Genomic DNA, 24,007 nt, shown 5'->3' on the forward strand with positions numbered 1-24,007 from the left:
GAGCACTGCAGACTGTGTTTGTGTCATTGTATATTAGTGATAATCTGTTTTTTTGATTGTGAGGCTGAATGTCTCATACCGGTCTCATCCGTTTGGTGATCTCTTCCTGTCAGCAGATGATTCATGATTGGCTTTGTGCATATGTGTATTGGCTTAGATTTACTGTATATGAGAGATGATGCAGGGGGTGTGTGTATGTTTGTGCACGCCATAAGGTTTATCTAGGTTAGCAGGACACGCTCGTTTGTGCTAATCTGATTACCGCGGCATTAATGCAAAGCCTGTAATAAATAACAGAACTGGATGGTCTGGACAGTTAAAGACACAGACACTGATATTATCAAATTTATATTGCATGGGAAAATCACCACTTTACATTTACAGTTTTTGCATTTTAGGGATGCTTTTTGTCCAAAGCAACTTTGTCACAGAGCCATCAGTGTTCCAGGTTTGTATTCAAATTAGATCTTTTTACTATCTCAATGTTTCTCCTATACAGACATGAGATTAAATGGAAGGCTTCTGCTTCTCAGGTTTATTCTCCTCAGACAAAAGCCCTGTTTTTGCTAGTCAGGTAAATTCAAACATGTCTGTGCTTTTTCACACAACCTCGGGAAAAATGACAGCCCAGACAGGAATGTCAAGTCAAGTCAAGTCAAGTCACCTTTACTTATATAGCGCTTTTTACAATGCAAATTGTGTCAAAGCACTGCACAATATCAAAAAAAAGGAAAATAAAGTGTCAATAAGTTTGAATAGTGACTTTGCAATAAGGTCGGCGATATCGCTGGAAATGAAGCGTCCCCAACTAAGCAAGCCAGAGGCGACAGCGGCAAGGAACCAAAACTCCATCGGTGACAGAATGGAGAAAAAACCTTGGGAGAAACCAGGCTCAGTTGGGGGGCCAATTCTCCTCTGGCCAAACAAACCAGCAGTTCAGTTCCAAACTGCAGCAAGTCAGATTGAATGGGCTCAGCTGTTTCCAGTGGTCTTTTCCGATGGCTGTCTAAATGGCGGGGTCCTCAATGGGGATCTGTCTCTGGCATTCATCCAGGTGTTTGGCCTCTGCCTACGATCAGGGACACATACGTCATCTCCCGGTGCTGATCCTCCATCTCAGGTGTTCGGTCATCTCAGATCATGTAATGGTTAGATCCAGACTGAAGTTCTGTAATTCCTGGCTACCACGGGATGTTAATCCCGTGGCAGGAACGTAGAGACAAGCAGAGACATGATTAGCGTAGCTGCTGTTCCATCTAAGCAAAAAATAAATTGTTCAACCCAAGCTAAAGAATAATAATAATGTACATTTGATCAGATATAACTACAGTACAAGATTATAAAATGCATTATGTGTATGCTTGGCTAAAGAGATGTGTCTTTAATCTAGATTTAAACAGAGAGAGTGTGTCTGAACCCCGAATGTTATCAGGAAGGTTATTCCAGAGTTTGGGAGCCAAATGTGAAAAAAGCTCTACCTCCTTTAGTGGACTTTGCTATCCTAGGTACTACCAAAAGTCCAGAGTTTTGCGACCTTAGAGAGCGGGTTGGATTATAGCGTGGTAGAAGACAAGTTAGATACGCAGGTACTAAACCATTTAGGGCCTTATAGGCAAGTAATAATAATTTGTAAATGATACGGAACTGAATAGGTAGCCAATGCAGAGACTGTAAAATTGGAGTAATATGATCATATTTTCTTGATCTGGTAAGAACTCTAGCCGCTGCATTTTGGACTATCTGTAGCTTGTTTATTGAAGATGCAGGACAACCAGCTAGCAGTGCATTACAATAGTCCAGTCTAGAGGTCATGAATGCATGAACTAGCTTTTCTGCATCAGAAACAGATAGCATGCTTCGAAGCTTGGCAATGTTTCTAAGATGGAAGAATGCTGTTTTTGTAACATGGGAAATATGATTTTCAAAGGACAAGTTGCTGTCTAATATAACACCCAGATTTTTGACTTTAGAGGACGTAACAGTACATCCGTCTAGTTGCAAATTATAATCCACGAGATTCTGTGTACTGTTTTTTGGTCCAATAAGTAATATCTCTGTCTTATCTGAATTTAGTAGGAGGAAATTATTGGTCATCCAATCTTTTACACTTTTTACACAATCTATTAGCTTAGATAGTTGAGAAGTTTCATCTGGTCTTGTTGAGATATATAATTGAGTATCATCAGCATAGCAATGAAAACTTATCCCGTGTTTTCTAATAATATTTCCAAGGGGCAACATGTAAATTGAAAATAGCAGAGGACCTAGGACAGATCCTTGTGGTACTCCATACTTTACTGGTGATAATTGAGATGACTCCCCATTTAAATGAACAAAGTGGTAGCGATCGGACAGGTAGGATCTAAACCATCTTAAAGCCTGTCCTTGAATACCAATATATTTTTGTAATCGATCTATGAGTATATTATGGTCTATAGTGTCAAACGCAGCACTAAGATCAAGTAATACTAGCAATGAGGTGCAGCCTTGATCTGAAGCAAGTAGTAAGTCATTCGTAATTTTAACAAGTGCAGTTTCTGTACTATGATTGGGCCTGAAACCTGATTGAAATTCTTCATAGAGATAATTTTTTTGCAAAAAGGAGCATAATTGAGTAGACACAACTTTTTCTAAAATTTTTGACATAAACGGAAGATTAGAAATGGGTCTATAATTTGCCAGTTCTTTAGAATCTAGTTGTGGTTTCTTAATAAGAGGCTTAATAACCGCCACCTTGAATGGTTTTGGGACGTGACCTAAATATAACGATGAGTTAATAATATTGAGAAGCGGTTTTTCTGCTACGGGTAACAACTCTTTCAGTAATTTAGTAGGTACAGGATCTAATAAACACGTTGTTGGTTTAGATGCACTGATAAGTTTATTTAGCTCTTCCTGTCTTATATTTGTTATTGTATTTCTGATGTTATCTATTTTATCAGTAAAGAAATTCATAAAGTCATTACTATTAAACTGTGGGGGAATATTTAGATCGGGTGGCGTCTGTTTATTTGTTAATCTAGCCACTGTGCTAAATAAGAACCTTGGATTGTTTTGGTTATTATCTATGAGTTTGCGGATATGCTCTACCCTGGCAGCTTTTAGAGCCTGTCTATAACTGGACATACTGTTTTTCCACGCAATTCTAAAAACTTCTAATTTAGTTTTTCTCCATTTGCGCTCAAGAATACGAGTTTCCTTCTTGAGAGAATGGGTATAACTGTTGTACCATGGCGCAGTACGTTTTTCTCTAAACTTTTTCAATTTGAGGGGGGCAACAGCTTCTAATGTATTAGAGAAGATAGTGCCCATGTTGCTAGTCATTTCGTCTAGTTCATGCGTATTTATGGGTACACAGAGCAGTTGAGATAAATCAGGCAGGTTATTTGTGAATCTGTCTTTGGTGGCTGGAACAATAGTTCTGCCCAGACGATAACGCGGAGCCATATAACTAATATCAGTAATAGGCAGCATGCACGATACAAGGAAATGATCAGTAACATCGTCACTTTGAGGTACGATATCTATATCAGTAAGATCAAGTCCATGCGATATAATTAAATCTAGCGTATGATTAAAACGATGAGTGGGCCCGGTGACGTTTTGCTTGACTCCAAAAGAGTTTATTAGGTCAGTAAACGCAAGTCCTAACGCATCATTTGTATTATCAACGTGAATGTTAAAATCTCCGACAATTAGCAGTTTATCAACATTAACTAGTAGATCTGAGAGGAAATCTGCAAATTCTTTTAGGAAATCTGTATATGGCCCTGGCGGTCTATACACAGTAGCCAGAGCAAGAGATAGGAGAGATTTATTTTGCATATCTAACAGTGTAACATTAAGCAGAAGTATTTCGAATGAGTTAAACCTCCTGTATCCTGTTTTCTGAGTAACATTGAGAATATCACTATATATTGTTGCAACACCGCCGCCACGACCAGTCTGACGGGGCTCATGTTTATAACAGTAGCTTGGTGGAGTAGACTCATTTAGACCAAAATATTCATTTGGTTTAAGCCAGGTTTCAGTCAGGCAGAGTACATCAAAATGATTATCTGTGATCATTTCATTTACAATAACTGCTTTGGGTGCGAGTGATCTAATGTTTAAGAGCCCAAGTTTTAAAAATTGTTTTTGTTCATTTATTTTGCGTTTTTCTGGTTTAATCACGGTCAGATTTTTTCTAGATCCTGCATTGAATTTATATTTTGATCTCGCTATTCGGGGAACAGACACAGTCTGTATAGATTGGACAACGCAATTACTTCTATTTTTTAAGTGGGTAGAACAAAAGTCGTCATAGCAGTTATTTGAGAATTGGCTTACTAGTCAGATGGAGCGTAGCGTCCTGGAGATGTTGTCCGACAGGAGTTCCGCTCCGACTCTGCTTGGGTGCAGGCCATCAGCACGGAAGAGCCTAGGACGCTCCCAGAAAAGATTCCAATTATTAACAAAGAGCAGTTTCTGTTCTTTACACCATGACGATAACCATTCGTTTAAAGCAAAAAGTCTACTGAACCTTTCGTTTCCTTGTCGATACGTGGGAAGCGGTCCTGACACGATGACCGTCGCCGCGGGCGATGTGCTGCGTACCGTCTCGATCAGGCTCCTGTAGTCCCTCTTCAGTGTCTCCGTCTGCCGCAGCTTGATGTCGTTGGCCCCCGCGTGCAGCACGACAGCACCGATGTTCTCGTTGCCCTTCAGGATCGCAGGTATCTGCGCAGAAACATCGAGAACACGTGCACCGGGGAAACAGTGAGTGTGCACTTTACCTTCAGCTGACGTAGCACGGACGTGCCGGACGATGGAGCTTCCCACGACCACAGCATCGCGTTCCGTCACGCGGAGGGGGGCGAAGCGGTTCCGGGTGGAGATGAAGGACATCTGGGAAGATCGCGTTCTGGGTACACAGGGTCTGTGCAAAGAAACACACGGAGTAGAGGTGGTGGGGATGTTAGAAGCGTGTACTTTACCTTCAGCTAGCGTAGCACGGACGTGCCGGACAATGGAGTCTCCAACTATCACAGCGTCGCGTTCTGTCTCGCGGAGGGGGGCGAATTTGTTCCTTGTGGAGATCTCGAAGACAGGGGGGGGAGAAGTCGTCACCCGAGGCCTGGCTCGCGTCCTCCGCTGCTGCAGCACCCAGGGTCCGTGCAAAGAAACACACGGAGTAGAGGTGGTGGGAGTGTTAGCAGCGTGCTGTATACTTACCCCGGACTTGTGAGCGTCAGCCCGGGATGTTTCCAGCGCAGCTCTTCGTTCCTTCAGCTGGGCCTTTTTCTCCAGCAGGTCGCGGATCTGTTTCTCCACGGCCTCCAGCTCCAGCTGCACCGAATGCAGCTCGAACGTGTCCTCACCTGCACTCAGAGGTAGACACAAATCCGCCATTTAAGCAAGTAACAGTGAAACGATAGTAATGTGTGTGAATAGAGGATTTGCAATGTAAGCGAGATTAGTGGCTGCCACGCTGCCGATGCTAACGGGCTATAAGCTAATAGCAGACTCGAGAATCAGAATAAAACTAGTGATAAACAGGCGCTCTGATCGGATTTGTTATAGAACGCTATAGTGGATATATTCACACGTTATAGAAAAGCCGTTTGAATAAGGCAGTCGAAGCCCCACTGTCGTCGTTAAAGCAGGTTCAGTGGCAAACGGTTCAATATAGCGCACTAACTAACAACCCGACCAAACGCGCCAACCCGTTTGACTAAGGCTGTCAAAGCCCCACTGTCGTCGTTAAAGCAGGTTCAGTGGCAAACGGGATCACGGAGAAAAAACAAAACGAAAAGGGCAAGGCCCTGTGTGTGTGTGTGTGTGTGTGTGATCTCAGTCTGCGTGTGTGCCGGAAGCGGAAGCGTTCTCTGGTGGCAAGCGTCCTCTGGTGTCTTTGATTGCAGTATGTAATTTGTTTGCAGTGTTTCTCAATTATTTTGACCACATCCGTTATATCCGTTATACAACTTTCTTAGTGAAATAACAGCTTGCTGTTCATGTCAAGTTCAAGTTCAAGTTGAGCTTTATTGTCATTCCGCTAGATGTGGGGACATACAGTGGAACGAAATGTTGTGCCTCGCAGGACCACAGTGCTACATAAAGACAGACATACAACAATGAAGTAAAAAACACTATAAACCTATATACAACTAACCTACTGACAGGTTAGTTGTCCCACTTAAATGTAAAAAAGAAAGTGAATCCATAAGGAATATCCAGTCACAGACAGGGTCATACCTGACTGCACAGCACTGAGTTTGATCCTAACATTAATTAATTGCTCTCTTAATTATATACATAATGTACATGAAATCACAGAGACCTAGGTTAATAATGGTAACTGAAACATTTGTTTGACAGACTAATCCCAATTTAAGCGTGCTAAAGGCCTTGGTGAAGTTAGGACGATTCTAAGGGCCCGACGATGGGGGGGGGCCCCCGAGGGGGAAACGTGATTTCTACCGAGGGGAACGCTAGAGCCCTGCATTTCGGCCCAGGCCCCAACTTTTTTACACCTCTAGGGCGGGCTTCGGAACAATTTTCATATCATAAATCATTTCATAAATAATCATTTCATAAATAGTTCAGACGGGGGCCGGGCCTCTGGCCTGTTTTAGGCTTCTCCTTATTTTTATATTTTAGACATCCATCAATTAGTGATGAAAAAAATTGCCGCGCTGGTGGAAACAACACGAGACCGTGCCGCGACTGTCAAGAGCGAGTCGACGGTGTTTAGTGTCCCGCAGCAGCAGCGAGTGCCGTCAGCACAGATGAAGAGTTTTGCGTTCAAATACATGCAATAGGCTGAAGCTTGCTGCAAAGCCCCAGCAAAAGTAATTACCATGAATGTGTCGGGGGAAATAGTAAGGATATATTTGAATTATTTACTAAAAAACTTGTGTTTTCTGTGTCAGTGTCGCAACGTTGAAGATGATGATCCCCTATTCTGATTCGTTTTTATTTATTTCGTTAAGTAGTCATTTAAAGCTTTCTATAGATATATTTATCATGGCTGTGAGGCTTGTATTCGCTGACTTTCGTTTCATTTTTGTGAAGCGCTCCTGTTCAAGACGAGACGGCGCGTCATTTTTTTTTATTTATTTTATAAAATGATTTTATATATTTTATAAAAAGTTTTGTTGATATTGTGAGTGCACACAAATAAAAGTAGACCCTTTACAGTTACGAATGATGTATTACTCTTACTTTTATGAGCTAAATTTGCGGCGTAAGTTGTTTCCACTGAAAAAAAATGCAATTGATTGCGCTGGCGCCTCCATGTCCTGCGCTTTAGCTTCCACTCTCAGCACAAACTACTGGATGCAGCACACATTTATCTAGGTTTAACGTTTAAACATTGTTATATGCTTGAACTGTTTTAGTATATCTATAGATTTTATTTTAGGCAAGTCGTGATGATTTGAGAAGGCTAAATTGATCAAACATGGCTATGATCAGCCTGCCGGTCTGCCGCTGGCTGCTTGGTCGTTACTTTAAGAAAGAAAAAAACTTATTTAACGAACAAAAAAATGCTCCAAACGTTTTTCTAAATTAACTTAATAAAAAAAACCAAAACAAAATATAATCACTTTGCCATTACATACAAAACTGAACTATTTTAATAGCTGAAACAGTATAATCAGATTTGGGAGAAGGGGAAAAAGACTGGCTCGGGACGGACTCAGGCTGGTAATTCTTTTAAACTCTCGTATTGTTACCTTATAGACTCAAGAATACATCCATTCCAGACACGGAAGACGCTCTGATTTGAATTGACAACATTTATTTTACCAACCAAACATGTAAGAAGTACACACGCATCTCCCAAAGATGAACCCCGGCTGGCCGGCCATCGGTCCCTTTCTCTGTGTCAGACTTAACTTTGTTTGTTGTCGTCTTCTAAATAATGCCGCGAGTGGGGCTTGAGGAAGTGACGTCGCCTGCGTCTGCGCAGTGCGACCTGATGCAGCTCCAGAAGTGAGACACAGGAAACAGAAATACTGAAAAATAATAATAATAACGCGACTAAACTAGACGAAATAACGTTATAACATTTCGTTTCGTCTCGTTTTGGTCAACAAAAATGAAGAGACATTTTAGCATTGTTTTTATTTTGTAAACCACATTTAGTCTCGTTTTTATTCGGCAACAATATTGCATTATACATTTAATTATAGTCATCGTCACATGACCAGCATTTACGTTGCGTCTCGTCTCGTCTCGTTTTCATCACGTGATAAAGGTTCGTTGGTGACGATATTTAGTTATAATTTTCGTTGACGAAAGCAACACTAGTTCTATGGCCATGTGTTATGTAGGATTAGCATTTATCAGCTCTCTTATCTCCTCTGATCCAGTCGCCGACCAAAAACCCATCATACCATCGACCGCTGAGTCTATAGATTGGATCACATGTGCGTCTACATGCACATATCACTCAAACACCACTTCTTCTTGAGGTCTGCAACACACCCTGTGGTTGCAGCTCAAAATGTATGAATTTTTAGCATCTAATAAACACTAATATCTAAAACAGTAGACTAACATGGTTGTAGCATTAGATGCTCTCTGGGATGCGTGGGGAGTCTGTATATCAATCACTTTACCATTTTGCCACTCAAAGAACTCTCTCTCTTTAATGTTCATCAGTCTCTGGTGGATAGCTTCCTCCCGTTTAGGATTTGAAAGTGTTTTTTCTCTTTTTCTCAGCCTGTGATATTGCCCTGATTTTAAGTACAGCTTTTTAGTTCAACTAAAGTTTGAATTAAAGCAACAACTTTGCTTACCCTCAGACCATCCAAGATTTAGATGTGTTTGTTTCTTCATCAGAAAAGATTTGGAGAAATGAAATGATGGATTTGGATTTGTTTCTTACAAAAAACGTGATGGACTGGAATCATGAGGATTACTTGTGGATTATTGTGATGTTTTAATCAGCTGTTTGAACTCTTATTCTGACGGCACCCATTCACTGCAGGGGATACATTGCGGAACAAATTATGTAATGCTAAACTTCTAAAATTCGCTCTGATGAAGAAACACACTCATCTACATCTTGGATGGCCTGAGGATGAGTACATTTTCAGCAAATTATCATTTCTGTATTCCTTATATGGTTATTTTAACCATATTCAAAATTTGGATGAGACCAAGCATAAAGGTTTTGAATTGTCTATTGTAAAGCCCATATCAGTTAATATGAGGGCTATCAATATCTATGGTTACAGCCCTTCGTAATATATGCACATTCATTATAGCGATATAGTGTGTCACATAATGTGTTTACTAACCATTCAGTAAAACTAATATGCTAAACAGTGTGTGATTCCTACAGTATGTGTGCAGCAGTTCTCATTAGCACACTGCATGTGTAGGATTTGACACCGTTACTGAATGAGTCTTGGCTTCTTCAGGGTGACACCTCAGAGGTGGTAAATTCTCAGGCTGTGTGATTTAGGCTCTAATTAGATTGCACACACACACACACGCTCATAGGCTGTACTGCAGGGTCTGTAATCAGTTCATTAGGTTAATTACTAGCTGTGAAAGGGACTCGTAGTCTCTGTGGGTGCTTTGGGTAATTGGTCTGGCTCTAACTCAACTTTAACCACACTGTGCCATCTAATCCAGACTGTCTCATACATACTGTTGACACTGTACATTAATCCCATCTGATCTTTAGAAGTGTCATTTTGTACAGTAAGTGATGCAATCTGATCCGTTTGTTCAGACTGTGTAGTCAATATCTGGTATATCTGCATCAGTTGCTATAGTGGCGATTTTCTTACATGACAACTGAGAGCTGCTGTCAGGGAGGGAGGAACAACGGAAATTGTGCCTCTGGATATGTGAACTCACACGGCACATGAGAGAACATAATTGACAGGAATTACTGTATTTACAGGTGCTGGTCATAAAATTAGAATATCATGAAAAAGTTGATTTATTTCAGTAATACCATTCAAAAAGTAAAACTTTTATATTAGATTCATTCATTACACACAGACTGATATATTTCAAATGTTTATTTCCTTTAATTTTGATGATTATAACAGACAACTAATGAAAGTCCCAAATTCAGTATCTCAGAAAATTAGAATATTGTGAAAATGTTCAATATCAGCTAATTAACTCAAAACACCTGCAAAACCCTTTAAATGGTCTCTCAGTCTAGTTCTGTAGGCTACACAATCACGGGGAAGACTGCTGACTTGACAGTTGTCCAAAAGACGACCATTGACACCTTGCACAAGGAGGGCAAGACACAAAAGGTCATTGCTAAAGAGGCTGGCTGTTCACAGAGCTCTGTGTCCAAGCACATCAATAGAGAGGCGAAGGGAAGGACAAGATGTGGTAGAAAAAAGTGTACAAGCAATAGGGATAACCGCACCCTGGAGAGGATTGTGAAACAAAACCCATTCAAAAATGTGGGGGAGATTCACAAAGAGTGGACTGCAGCTGGAGTCGGTGCTTCAAGAAGCACCACGCACAGACGTATGCAAGACATGGGTTTCAGCTGTCGCATTCCTTGTGTCAAGCCACTCTTGAACAAGAGACAGCGTCAGAAGCGTCTTGACTGGACTGCTGCTGAGTGGTCCAAAGTTATGTTCTCTGATGAAAGTAAATTTTGCATTTCCTTTGGAAATCAAGGTCCCAGAGTCTGGAGGAAGAGAGGAGAGGCACATAATCCACGTTGCTTGAGGTCCAGTGTAAAGTTTCCACAGTCATTGATGGTTTGGGGTGCCATGTCATCTGCTGGTGTTGGTCCATTGTGTTTTCTGAGGTCCAAGGTCAACGCAGCCGTCTACCAGGACGTTTTAGAGCACTTCATTCTTCCTGCTGCTGACCAACTTTATGGAGATGCAGATTTCATTTTCCAACAGGACTTGGCACCTGCACACACTGCCAAAGCTACCAGTACCTGGTTTAAGGACCATGGTATCCCTGTTCTTGATTGGCCAGCAAACTCGCCTGACCTTAACCCCATAGAAAACTTATGGGGTATTGTGAAGAGGAAGATGCAATACGCCAGACCCAACAATTCAGAAGAGCTGAAGGCCACTATCAGAGCAACATGGGCTCTCATAACACCTGAGCAGTGCCACAGACTGATCGACTCCATGCCACGCCGCATTGCTGCAGTAATCCAGGCCAAAGGAGCCCCAACTAAATATTGAGTGCTGTACATGCTCATACTTTTCATGTTCATACTTTTCAGTTGGCCAACATTTCTAAAAATATTTTTTTTTTGCATTGGTCTTAATTGATATTCTAATTTTCTGAGATACTGAATTTGGGACTTTCATTAGTTGTCAGTTATATTCATCAAAATGAAAGGAAATAAGCATTTGAAATATATCAGTCTGTGTGTAATGAATGAATCTAATATACAAGTTTCACTTTTTGAATGGTATTACTGAAATAAATCAACTTTTTCATGATATTCTAATTTTATGACCAGCACCTGTATACTTTCATGCCTTAGATTCTATATGAGAAAAGTGTGAGTGAATATGAGTGTATTTGAACACAGCACTAGACAATATTGAACAGTTTGTATGATATTACAAAAAGGTCACAAAAGCTTTGTGTGGAAAGCAAAACAAATTTTAAGCCATTATTCACAAAACAAATATTACTTGAAATACGATCTCACCTTTCGGAGACATATTATAAAAATAGATTTCAGTCAGATTTCTAACTAGATATAGCTGTGAATTAGATGTTTTATTTCGTTTGATTCTTTGCTACAGACAGATGAGTCAGATATTGTCAAAACATCAGATTTTTCCTGCCTGTCTGAACAAAGCTTCAGAGAGCTCAGTTCTGTTTGTGTGTAATTATTTATGAAATGTATTGGAGGAGGAAAAAGGATGTTTTATATCTGAATCAACAAGGGATTTCTTAAGGGAAAAAACATTCTGTTGTTTTGATGATTAAGATCTGTGTTTAACCAGGCTTTGCTGAACAAAGAAAGTGTTTTCATTCATTTTTATAGAAAAATGTAGCAACAGCGTTGACCTGTGCTTCTGGTAAGTGTAGCTTTTGGTTCTAAATGCTGGCCGCATAGTATTTGGCCATGCCTTTGGAACACTGATTGTTTGAATGACAGCTGTGTTTGCTGACAGCTCATTGGTGTTTCCATAGCAACTGATAGATAAGGGTGATTGGCTGAAATTGGGCTGTTGCTCTGATTTTGTTCACCCATTTGTAAGATATACAAGCAGTGTTGTTTTTTCCATTAAGATCAATAGGAACATGTTAAGTTTGTGCTGTTACATATGTGTCTAGCATTTGTCAGCAGGTCATGTGTCTCACTCGCACTGGTTGATTTCTTCTAAATGGACACTTAATAATTAAGATTTATTGCATTTGATTTTGTTTATCTTTGATGATATTTCCTAAATTGACAAGTGATATCTTGGAGTTTTATAATTTGTTAATGAGACTTTTATTGCTTAGGGATTCAATATTTTGAAGATCATACTATGCTTTAATTTTCCCCATTGTTTCCTTGCATATTTAGTGGAATATTCTTTCTGTCTCTCTCTCTTTCACTATCATAAATGGCATAGTTGCTTAGCTGGGTTGGAGATGAGTTATTGAGTCATATTATGAGAATAATGACACATGATTGTCCTAATAGCTGCACTGCTTTGACTTAAAAAGCCACTCAGATCCACTTTAACAGCAATTCAAGTGTCAGAAGATGACACATTCATCCCAATAGTTTTTAAAAAACAAAATTAAGTCTTTCAGGAATATTTCAAGGCTTTGAATTTACAAAGATTGCAAGGAAATTCACAAGCACAAGCCATATTAATTTCAGAGGAGAGAGAACCTGGGGAATGTAATTAGACTGAATTGTTTGTATTCACACCACAGCAGCGTCACAAGGGGCATGTGTTTGCATTGGAACAACAGACTAGTGGATCTAATCAGGAGGTCAAGGTTTGGTTGGTTACCTGTGCCTGTTATTTCCTACTGGTAGATGGTGTGATGACATCATTATGGGGCCAAAAACATCTTTCTTTAAAAGATAGCCTTGTACATGTGACTGGCTCAAATAAACAAAACAAAAAAAGCTTAAAAAAACTCAGAACTCGTAAATAAAAAATAACAGCATCCAGGTTGTGTACTTCCAGGGCTGCATACACTATCCAAGCAATTCCCATTGACATAACTGTGAACACTGACGGGTAGCTCTCTCTAGGTTTTATAACTACTTGGATCTAATCAGCTTTGCTGAAAGGAATCATGGTATTTGTTGTTCCAGCTCTATGTAGGGCATTGCAGAGGCACTGTGCCCTTCAGATGAGAGAGAGAGAGGACAAAAGAGGAGGATAAAACAGAGAATGGAGAAGAGCATGACAGAAAACAGGGAAAGGAATGAACAGGGTGAGCCGGAATGACGCAAGAAAGAAGAGAGAAAGGAGGAAGAGAACAGCAGGGTGAATACAGAAGCTGAGGATTTGAGAGGAACTAAATAGAGAGTGAGGGGAGGATTAAAAGAGGAAGAGGAGATTAAAAAAAAATAGCAATCATTGTGTGAGGATGTTTGTCCTTAGAGTTCCTCTGAGTCACCAGCTGACTCCACTCTGTGTGTGTGTGTGTGTGTGTGTATGTGTGTGTGTGTGTGTGTGTGTGTGTGAGTGAGTGTGTGTGTGTGTGTGTGTGTGAGTGTGTGAGTGAGTGAGTGAGAGAGAGAGAGATAGAGAGAGTGTGTGGGTGTTTGCTTGCACACTGTGACAGATCAAAGATGTCCTCATCTTTTATGAATGTGGAACCAGCTCTGTTCTGAAAGGATGAAGTGAGTGATGTCTGGGTCTGATGCTTGTCTCGGTGTAGAGGGAAGCTTCACTGGCAGATATCCAGAAGTTTAGACTCTCACACCTAAGCTTGCGCACACTTATTGGCAGAGGTGTAAAAAGTACTCAAAAATTGTGAAAAGTGAAAGTAAAGATACTCAGTGAAGATTTTACTCAATTAAAAGTACAAGTATCTGGCCAAAAACATACTCGAGTAAGTAAAAAAGTACAACTTAAAAATATAAAAAAATTAGAAGTCCTTTTTTTTTCCTGACAGACATACAGAACTTTGGTTAAAGGGATAAAACGAAACAAAATGCAATGGCTTATGTGAAACGATAGGCATATGTAAAAAAATTACAAATACTAATATTTTAAACTTGACCGTCGTGTTCACTTTGTGTGGTTTCTGAAGTGGATCTGTCCCCTTGCATTACGAAATAAAAATCTTTGCTTGTCTTCATCTGAAGAAAGAAAGTCTTAAACATCTGGGACAACATGAGAATCTTAATTTTTGGGTGAACTATCACTTTTAATAACAAGAAGATGTGATTTCAGAATCAGAATTAGCTTTATTGCCAGGTATGTTTCCACATGCAAGGAATTTGTTTTGATGACAGAAGCTCCACAGTGCGACAGAATGACAGCGACAAGACAAGACACAGATAATAAAAATAATAATATACAATATGCAAAATGGCACAAACACAATATACAAAATAGACAATTTAGTATGTACAGGAATGTTAGGTGCAAATTTGCGTGTTAAATAAATAAATGTATGATAGAGGCTAGATGCAGAGGTTAGAAACATATTCCAGACAGAATACAAGAATGGGTTGAATTTAATGAGGAGAGTCATAGAATTAAAACATACAACATTAACGTTTTGAAAGGCCACTTTTTTGTGTTGTCTACGTCACTGTCTTAAAGGATAATTAATCTTTTAATTGTTTATTTGGGGCATTTTTATTTGGGCTTTTTCTCAGCAAATATTGATAAATAATTATTTCCAACTAATTATATTAATTAATGAGCAAATCACGTAATTATTATGGTTAAAAAATATTCATTGAGAGTCCTAATTCCTACTCAGTGTGTCATATAATGACATAATGTATATACAACTTATCCACTACCTGGCTAGAACATCGCTAAAAATGAATTACAATTAATTGCACATACAATGATAATTTAAACACTTTTTGGAGATTTGTAACATTTAATGAAAAAACAAACAAAACAAATTCCCACAAAAATATTAATTATATTAAATTCTCATCACTGATTTAATTTGCACTCGATCTTCTGCATTCAGCTAATATATTACACAACTAATGGCTCTAATCAAAACAGAAAGAATAATGAATAAAGTTTTTTTTGGGGGAAAACACAACCTTGCTACCTCAATATGCGTCCTCAGATTTGACGGTAAACATTTGAAGCCAGATATTTATCTGATGAAAGGCATAATTGAGCACGTACATTTGAACTTTCGTTTACCATATTTAATGTGCATAAGATAAAATAAAAATGTAACATACTTTTTAAGGTGAAATAAAATTGTAAGGAGGAAAAAGTACAGTTTTTTTTTTGTTCAGAAATGTAATCAAGTAAAAGTACAAGTAGTCAGTTTAAATTGTACTTGAATAACGTTCAGATCCCCCAAAATAATGCTTAAGTACAGTAATCAAGTAAAATTACTACTATTTTAAAAGTATTTTACACCTCTGCTTATTGGTTTCATTTTATTACACACACATACACCTTTCTTTTTTTCTTTCTTTTTTCTTTTAATTGAACTTTGTTGTTTTCTGAGCTAATTATATTTTCTAGAATACAAATATATTACTTTGTTTCCATATGTAATTGATTTTAGATGTTTTCAAGAAAAATAGCAAAACCACACACACATTCACATTAACCTGCTAAATGAGGATATACATACAATAGGCATCTGTTGTTTTCATATTAATCTAAATATGACTACAAACTTACAACAATTCCTAAATCTACTCCAAGAAACCATTAATGGCATTAATTGTAAATGGTTTTTCCATTTGAAAATGACCCCCAGATGTCCTCAAAGGGAGGATTTGACAGATTTAACTACCTTCTGAGGGCAGTTTTGTCCCCACACACACACATTTATGAGCTCTGCTGGGAGTCGTGGAGAAAATGAGACACCTGTTGAAAGGCATGTGGAGAATATAATCCCCTGCAAAAGTGACTCAGAGGTTACACTGATATTGCTGCTGAAAGTGGTTCAAATCTGATTTCCCCCCCTCCCCTCACATGTGACCTAACCCTCAATTTACTCTCCATTTTTATATTTTTCTGTCATGTATTGAAATATATTTGTAATTACACATTTGTAATGGTGACGATGCAATTTAGTACATTTAAAATGTATTTATTAAATGTGATTTTGAAAGTCAAAGTTAAAATCAGATACTGTACTTTACAGCACTTTGGCTTTAGTATGTTGGTCAACACATCAAAAATACTGTAAGTATTTTTTTCTTAAAGCACAACAAAAGATTGCTTAAATTGTACTTTAAAGTAAAACTTTTAATTTGACATTATTGCAAACTACACCTTTTAAAAGTTTGTTTGTTAAAGGCTGTGTTAAGTAAACATTTGTGTCTTCTGTGTCATTAATATTATATCTGGAATTAGTTTTTAAAATGCACTTTTAAGATTTGAAGTACACTATAAATGCACATTCAATACAATTAAACACTTCTTTTTCTCAAGGGTAGGAGTGTGTAAAAATGAGGCTCTTTGACTTTTATTTTGAATATAGAGACATACAGAACACACACTTTCTTTCTCACCAGATCATGCAGCTCTTTAATGAATTCACTCCCTTCATATGTACGTCATTACTCTTGGCAGGTTGCCTGGCTAGGTTACTCATGTTGATTTCCTTAATGTTTAGCAACAACACTCTCACTCTCCTTGTTTTCAGTGTCACAGACCCACGAGAGACAGATATGCTGTCGTTTCTGTCAGACATCAGCCTGTCTCACTGCTGACCAAGCTACTGGCGTTGTTCTGCCACCATCCACTTATGAAATCCACATCTCACGTCATGAGAGGGCACAGAATATGCCCCTGCATGTTTAGACAAGGACAGACTCCGTTGTAGTTCGATTTTACTGTGCCACGAAGTACAGCTGACTTGTTGAAAGACTTTTATAGCTTCTCTGCCCTTCAGAGCAGATTGAAGCATCAAGGTTTATGATGAAAGTTAGAAATGAATTGATGACATGACCATGTTTTAAAGGTCCACGGTGAACTTTATGGAAATGTGGCAGTTCCTCTGTCAGTGTTATAAGCACTTGAGTCAGGAATGTTGCTATGCGACAGATCAGGTTTTACTGTAAGCTTACCTTAACGCCTTTACGGTTAACCATTGTTAGTTTTTTGTAAACAATTAAGCAAGAGCAATGCAAAGAAAAAAGGAAGTGTTAGAAAGTTATCTGTTTTTTTGATAAATCTCATAGAGACTCATAGATAGTTGTCCTCATTATTCTTTTCCTCTGAATTCATTAAAAGTCTGTAGTCATACTATAGTTATAAGCAGAAATGTCTGCAGATTTTCTAAGAATTCAAATACCTTTTATTCATGAAGATCTACATATTACCCATTAAGTACATATTCTGACTAATTTGATTATACGTCCGGCTACCAAAAGAGCAAATTTTTTCATGTTTAGAACCAGCAAAAACAGCATAAATAATGTGGAAGAAAAATATAGAAAATGTGGAAAAAGTCCCCATTTCCATCTGGTCCTGGTGATAAGCCACTGTGATTGAACTACAGGATTGTTAATGCAAATTGAAGCCTCAGGGGTTTGTGTGTGTGTGTTCATTTCTTATTGTGCTTCAGTATAACAAGCAAAAGACTGAATTTCATGCATGTGCAAAAGAAGCAATTTATGAACAGCAGTAAATCCAACGGGCTGTGAAGCAGCTTCTAAAAATAGCCAGTTCTTGCATGGCATGAAAATGCTTCATTATGAAAAATGTGGCAGTAGGGAAACGTGTTTGCACACACTGACACATGAACACTATTATGAAAACAAATCAAGTTGTTGTATTTGCATTAGCTGGCTTTTATGCAAAATTTTCATCTCTTTTCTCTTTCTTTGCATTTGTTTTGTAGAAGAGTGTGAAGGAGGGTATTCTTCTCAAACAGACCAGCTCTTTTCAGAGATGGAAGAGGAGGTATTTCAAACTGCGAGGCAGGACTCTGTACTATGCCAAAGATTCAAAGGTAAAAGCAGGGGTCTCTGTGTTCCTCTGGAGTAGACTGAACCTCAGGTGGTGCTGTGTTGGTGCTTGTTTCAGTGTTTGTTGGTGACAGAAACATGCTACTGTCTTGCAGTCTCTCATATTTGATGAGGTCGACCTCTCAGACGCCAGTGTGGCTGAGACCAGCACTAAGAACATCAACAACAGTTTCACAGTAAGCAAACCCTCTTCTCAATGGGTTTCTCAAAACCTAGTGAACGATTTTTGAAAAGGGATCTCACTGGATTTTGAGACAGCCCCATTCATTAGTTTGTCATTCGTTCATTCATTCATTATTTACAACCGTTTAATAGCTCACACCTACTGTATGTCTTTGGCTCTCTCTCCTAGGTTATCACTCCTTTCCGTAAGCTGATGTTGTGTGCAGAGAGCAGGAAGGAGATGGAAGACTGGATCAGTGCTTTGAAGTCTGTACAGAAATGGGAGACTTATGAGGTCGGTGTCTAAAACTTCACCTTTGACCCCTCCAAAATCATTTGAAAGGTTCAGTTAATGTGCATTGATGCCTGTACATTATACAGTTTGATGTTCCTTCACATGAATTTCTTAATTAAGTGATCAGTAAACGAAAGCAACAGAAGTATTTGCTATAATTGTCATTGTGTTTAGGTGAAATATTGATGTAAAGGAGTTAGCGTGTCAATCCATTTGATTTTTTAAATCTTTAGGGAAAGGAAAGGGTGTGGCCAAGTATGGTGACCCATACTCAGAATGTGTGCTCTGCATTTAACCCATCCAAGTGTACACACAGTAGTGAACATACACCCGGAACAGTTGGCAGCCAATGCTGCGGTGCCCGGGGAGCAGTTGGGGGTTCGGTGCCTTGCTCAAGGGTCTCACCTCAGTTGTAGTATGGAGGGTGAGGAGAGTGTTGGTTATTCACTCCCCCACCTACAATCCCTGCCGGACCTGAGACTCGAACCCACGACCTTCGGGTTACAAGTCCAACTCTCTATCCATTAGGCCACGACTGCCCTTAAATGCCCTTAATAACTCTTAAACGATCCCAAGCCAGTCTTGGTCTGTAACAGTAGCTTGTGAGGTTCTTAACCTTTTTGACTTCAATATCCACCCCACACACAGGCATAACTAGAAAAATGTTATGTTCATTAAATATATTTAAAAAAAATAAATGCCCACTGTGTTTTAAGATTGTATTAATTTACATGACTTTTCCAGGTCTACATAACATATTTACAATAAATGAAAATTAAAATGTAAATTATTTGAAGTCATCTTGAGGCAGGATTATTATAGATAACTAAAACAATAAAATAAGAATCACTCCTCTAGATTTTATTGGTTATGTATTTATAGTGCCATAACGCTGATATGATTGTACAGGCCAGTCAGTTTAACATGGAGCACTTCTCCGGGATGCATAACTGGTATGCCTGCTCTCACGCCCGGCCCACCTTCTGCAACGTATGTCGAGAGGCTCTGCCAGGGGTCACCTCTCATGGTCTTTCCTGTGAAGGTAAACAAAGCTTTTTATTGTTGTCTATGCTTTTCATGTTTCCCATTATTTTTTTATGATCAATTTGTTTGGATTTCCCTTTTCTGTGCCATTTACCCTTTCACGCGTTGTTTATTCTTCTTGTAGAACTAACAATGACGTTTGTTTAAAGCGTAATCAATGTTTCAAGAAGAGGACCGTTGCCCTCAGCCTGTTATCACTTTCTAGTGACAATCTGTTTAATGTCGTCTTTTCTCTGCATGTGTTAGTGTGTAAATTCAAAGCCCACAAGCGCTGTGCCGTACGATCCACAAATAACTGTAAGTGGACCACTTTGGCGTCTATAGGAAATGACATCATAGAAGATGAGGATGGAGTAAGTGAATCTTTGAATTATGCATGTGGTCTCATTGGTATTCTGTACTGTACCTAAATCAGTGTGTCTGTGTGTACAGGTGTCAATGCCACACCAGTGGTTGGAGGGGAACCTGCCGGTCAGCGCAAAGTGTGTGGTGTGCGATCGAAACTGCGGTAGTGTACGTCGACTACAGGACTGGCGGTGCCTCTGGTGCAAAGCTATCGTACGTCACCTTCCTGCCCACTTTTTTAAACCAATCACAGTGCTGTGTATATCACCCACACCCACAATATGCAGGTACATCTCACAAAAATTAGAATATCATGAAAAAGTTCAATATTTTTTGTCACTCATTTCAGAAAGTGAAACCTATATATTATATAGATTCATTACACAGAGTGAAATATTTCAAGCCTTTATTTCTTGAAATTTTAATGATTATGGCTTACAGATAATGAAAACCCAAAATTCAGTGTCTCAGAAAATTTGAATATTACATAAGATCACTAAAAAAGGATATTTTAAACAGAAATGTCACAGAATATGCTCAATACTTGGTAGGGCCTCCTTTTGCATGAATTACTGCATCAATGCGGCGTGGCATGGAGGCAATCAGCCTGTGGCACTGCTGAGGTGTAACGGAAGCTCAGGCTGCTTTGATAGCGGTCTTCAGGTCATCTGCATTGTTGGGTCTGGTGTCTCTCATCTTCAATAATACCTCATAGATTCTCTTTGGGGTTCAGGTCAAGCGAGTTTGCTGGCCAATCAAGCACAGTAACACCATGGTCAATGAACCAGCTTTTGGTACCTTTGGCAGTGTGGGCAGGTGCCAAGTCCAGCTGGAAAATGAAATCAGCATCTCCATAAAGCTTGTCAGCAGAAGGAAGCATGAAGTGCTCTACAATTTCCTGGTGGATGGCTGCGTTGACTGTGGACTTCAGAAAACACAGTGGACCAACACCAGCAGATGACATGGCAGCCCAAATCATCACTGACTGTGGAAACTTCACACTGGACTTCAAGCAACATGGATTCCGTCAATGTTCGTCTTCTGGATAGTAGTAGTAGTAGTAGTAGCCCTTTATTGTCACTAGTCACAAGTACCAGCGAAATTAGCCATCAACCTGTCCATACATACACAAACATACATACAATATGACAAGGGGGTAGACAGGACAGGAAGACAGGGAATTTTGGAAGATAATACAGCATAAACATGAGGAAGGGAGAGGAGAAAAAAAATATATAACCCCCAGACTATGCTCCTGCGGGAGTACAGTGTGAGAACAGGAAAAAAAACACATAATCATAACATAGACACATGACTAGCAACGGGGGGAGAGTTGATCCAGCTCTGGCAAGCAGCCATCCGGTCCTGCAGCCCAAGGCGCCGGTCACAGACCCGCTTGTCAGGTGGCGGTGCGAAGCGGCGAAGGCGTTGGATTAGGGTTGGGAGGTGAATGCATATCAGTATATGAGTGGAGTTCGTGTGTTCGTTGGCCTGGTGAGTCGTCACGCTGGAATTCAAAAACAAGTTGCCTCAGTCCGCAGATTGTAATAGCGACACAGCAGGTTGCCACGGAAACAGCCTTGGTCAGGACCCCGACAGAGTCAACAACATCAGGTGTCTGGAAGGGGGGAGGAACGCAAGAGAGCGTCTTCACTGCAGTGCTCTTCCGGGGTTGTTTACACCAGCAGTGACCTTGCCGAGCCAGCTGGTTTAGGGGAGCCGAAAGAAGATAAGATTGCGATTGTTTGGTCTTGGATCGAGTAGCCGCATTCCAATTTCACGGCTACTCTCTTAGTCCTTTCTGGTCTCCAAATCCATCAATTTTCAATCATGACGGGCAGCCTTGTGAGGCTTTGGACAGCTGTTTCCGTCTCCTGAATTCTTCGATAACCCAGAGCAAAGCTTAATCCAATCAGCAGAAAACCCGTTATCGTGGTTCCGAATAGGTAGATGTCAATGTCCTCCATGGAAAGAGCCGCCAGACACACGACCCCGATCAGGTTCCCCGATCCCCTCGATCCCAGGCTTCTCGTCGAGAAGATGGTGTCAATTTCGTTGCGAGACCAGTTGATCAAATCCATGATTTTTCAGTTTTTCTGAGCAGTGCAGAAGGAATCTCTCAAGTACAAGACGAGACGAAGAGCAAGCAGGGAAGATAAGGGGAGGACAGGAGAGAAAATGCGACCGCCTTCGCTGAGAGCCAAACGAGAAATCATTGCCAAGTCAGCAGTCTTCTCCATTATTGTGGTTTCAAAGAACAAGAGATATAATTTATACTGTAGAGATGGTCATTAATTGAAACTCAAATGTAAATATTCTAATATTTTGAGATACTGATTTTTGACTTTCATGAGCTGTAAGCTCTAATCATCAAAATTAAAACAAAAAAACTTTTGAAATGTTTGACTTTACATGTAATGAATCTAAAATATATGAAAGTTTCACTTTTTGAAATAAGTTGCAAGAAAAAATGAAACTTTTTCATGATATTCTAATTTTTTTAGATGCGCCTGTAGCATCACACCCAATTCACTCTGTAACCATAACAACTAGATACCACATAAACACCTAGAGTTTACTGGAAAGATATGACATCATATTTACACAGGCGTGTACCTTGTGTAACCAGTGTGTCTCCACTGATGGGTATGAGTAGCCAGTGATGTATCTCTCTATGCATCGCCTGTGTGTAGGTGCATAACAGCTGTAAGGAGCAGTTGGGAAAGGTTTGTCCTCTCGGTCAGTGTAAGGTCTCCATCATTCCGCCCACTGCACTTAACAGCATCGACTCTGACGGTAAGGGTTGCCCTTGCAACTGCATCAGCTCAGCTGTATCCATAATGCCTGTATACATTGTCATATGCTTTTGTGTGTGGACTTCCAAATTACATTTTTGTTGAAGTATAATTGTCACTATGACAGTTAAATATACCATTAAATATCTAAAACAAATAGATTTTTTGAAATAATGTTTTCTAGTTATTTAATTACTTAATATATATTCCCCGGTTTCACAGACAAGGCTTAAGCCTAGTCCCAGACTAAAATCTAAATCTGAGCTGTTTCAACTGAAAGAAACTTGCTCTGACTGAGCTTAAAATATATCAATGCCTTTATTTTGTCTCTTAATACACACCGGTAATGTTTTTTCTAAGGCACGTTTATGAAAATGACTAAAATGTCCTAATTGAACTGGCTTACTCTAAAACCTGTCTGTGAAACCAGGCCATTATGTAATACAGTATTTAACTATCATTCGGAAGTTTGAGGTAAATAAGATTTTTTTTTTAATTAATACTTTTATTCAGCATGAATGTATTAAATTGATCAAAAGTGACAATAAAGACTGTTACAAAAACATTTTTCAAATAGATGCTGTCCTTTTTGTACTCTATGTATAGAAAAATGCATCACAATTTCTACAAAATATTTATCAGCACCGTTTTCAACTTTGATAATAAGAAGAAATATTTCTTGAGGGCCAAATCAGAATATTAAAATGATCTCTTAAGGACAATGTGACACTGAAGACTGGAGTAAAGTCTTCATTTTAGAATATATTAAAATAGTAAACAGCTATTTTAAATTGTCATAATTCACAATTTTAAAAATAAATGCAAAATTTTTTCAACATTTTAAAATTGTACATTAATCAAGATGTTTTGTGGGAACAAATTGTTCTTTATATTAGATGTAGCCAAAATATAACCCAACATATAAGATATAATGACATTTTGTATGTTAAAAGTTCTTGAATTATTTTGATTTATTGTAATGCATATTCTTCTGAAAACTGAAATACAATAGAATAAAACCCACATATATTCGAACCACAAACATAAATAAATTGTAGCTCAATCAGTGCTTTCTGATGACTTCAGTCTGGTTATGTTTTGGAACCAGAAAAGAAAGAAACAAACAACAAACCTTACTAAAAGTACTGTGACCGTTATGGTATCATTGTACTGCCATGATACACATAAAAACGCACTTTCAATTTTGAAGTCAGTATTGCCATTATCTTCTGCTACATTTACAACAGAGACATTATTAAA

General features: G+C 39.1%; 2 protein-coding genes across 3 annotated transcripts in view; one reads left to right on the plus strand and one right to left on the minus strand.

Moving 5' to 3' along the window:
• The window catches only part of LOC306869659 (diacylglycerol kinase delta-like), a 95,177-nt gene that overhangs the window by 55,201 nt on the left and 15,969 nt on the right, over nucleotides 1-24,007 (plus strand). For both annotated transcript variants that reach the window (XM_079416509.1, XM_079416510.1), the window contains 7 exons: nucleotides 17,980-18,090; nucleotides 18,202-18,282; nucleotides 18,459-18,563; nucleotides 19,473-19,605; nucleotides 19,854-19,960; nucleotides 20,040-20,165; nucleotides 22,646-22,748. In XM_079416509.1, coding sequence (XP_079272635.1) covers nucleotides 17,980-18,090; nucleotides 18,202-18,282; nucleotides 18,459-18,563; nucleotides 19,473-19,605; nucleotides 19,854-19,960; nucleotides 20,040-20,165; nucleotides 22,646-22,748 — 766 coding nt within the window. The remainder of the gene's footprint in view (nucleotides 1-17,979; nucleotides 18,091-18,201; nucleotides 18,283-18,458; nucleotides 18,564-19,472; nucleotides 19,606-19,853; nucleotides 19,961-20,039; nucleotides 20,166-22,645; nucleotides 22,749-24,007) is intronic.
• On the minus strand, nucleotides 334-13,264 carry LOC306869792 (uncharacterized protein). The gene is made up of 3 exons (XM_079416706.1): nucleotides 12,966-13,264; nucleotides 5,215-5,360; nucleotides 334-4,918 (listed from the first exon to the last, which is right to left on the minus strand). The coding sequence occupies exon 3, from the start codon at nucleotides 4,885-4,887 to the stop codon at nucleotides 4,333-4,335; it is 555 nt and encodes a 184-aa protein (XP_079272832.1). The 5' UTR covers nucleotides 4,888-4,918; nucleotides 5,215-5,360; nucleotides 12,966-13,264; the 3' UTR covers nucleotides 334-4,332.

Source organism: Barbus barbus, assembly GCF_936440315.1.
Source record: "Barbus barbus genome assembly, chromosome: 1".
Lineage (NCBI taxonomy): Eukaryota > Metazoa > Chordata > Actinopteri > Cypriniformes > Cyprinidae > Barbus > Barbus barbus.

Excerpts from the sequence above, each read along its gene's own strand:
- LOC306869792 (XM_079416706.1), bottom strand. The coding sequence starts at position 4,887 with ATGTCCTTCATCTCCACCCGGAACCGCTTCGCCCCCCTCCGCGTGACG.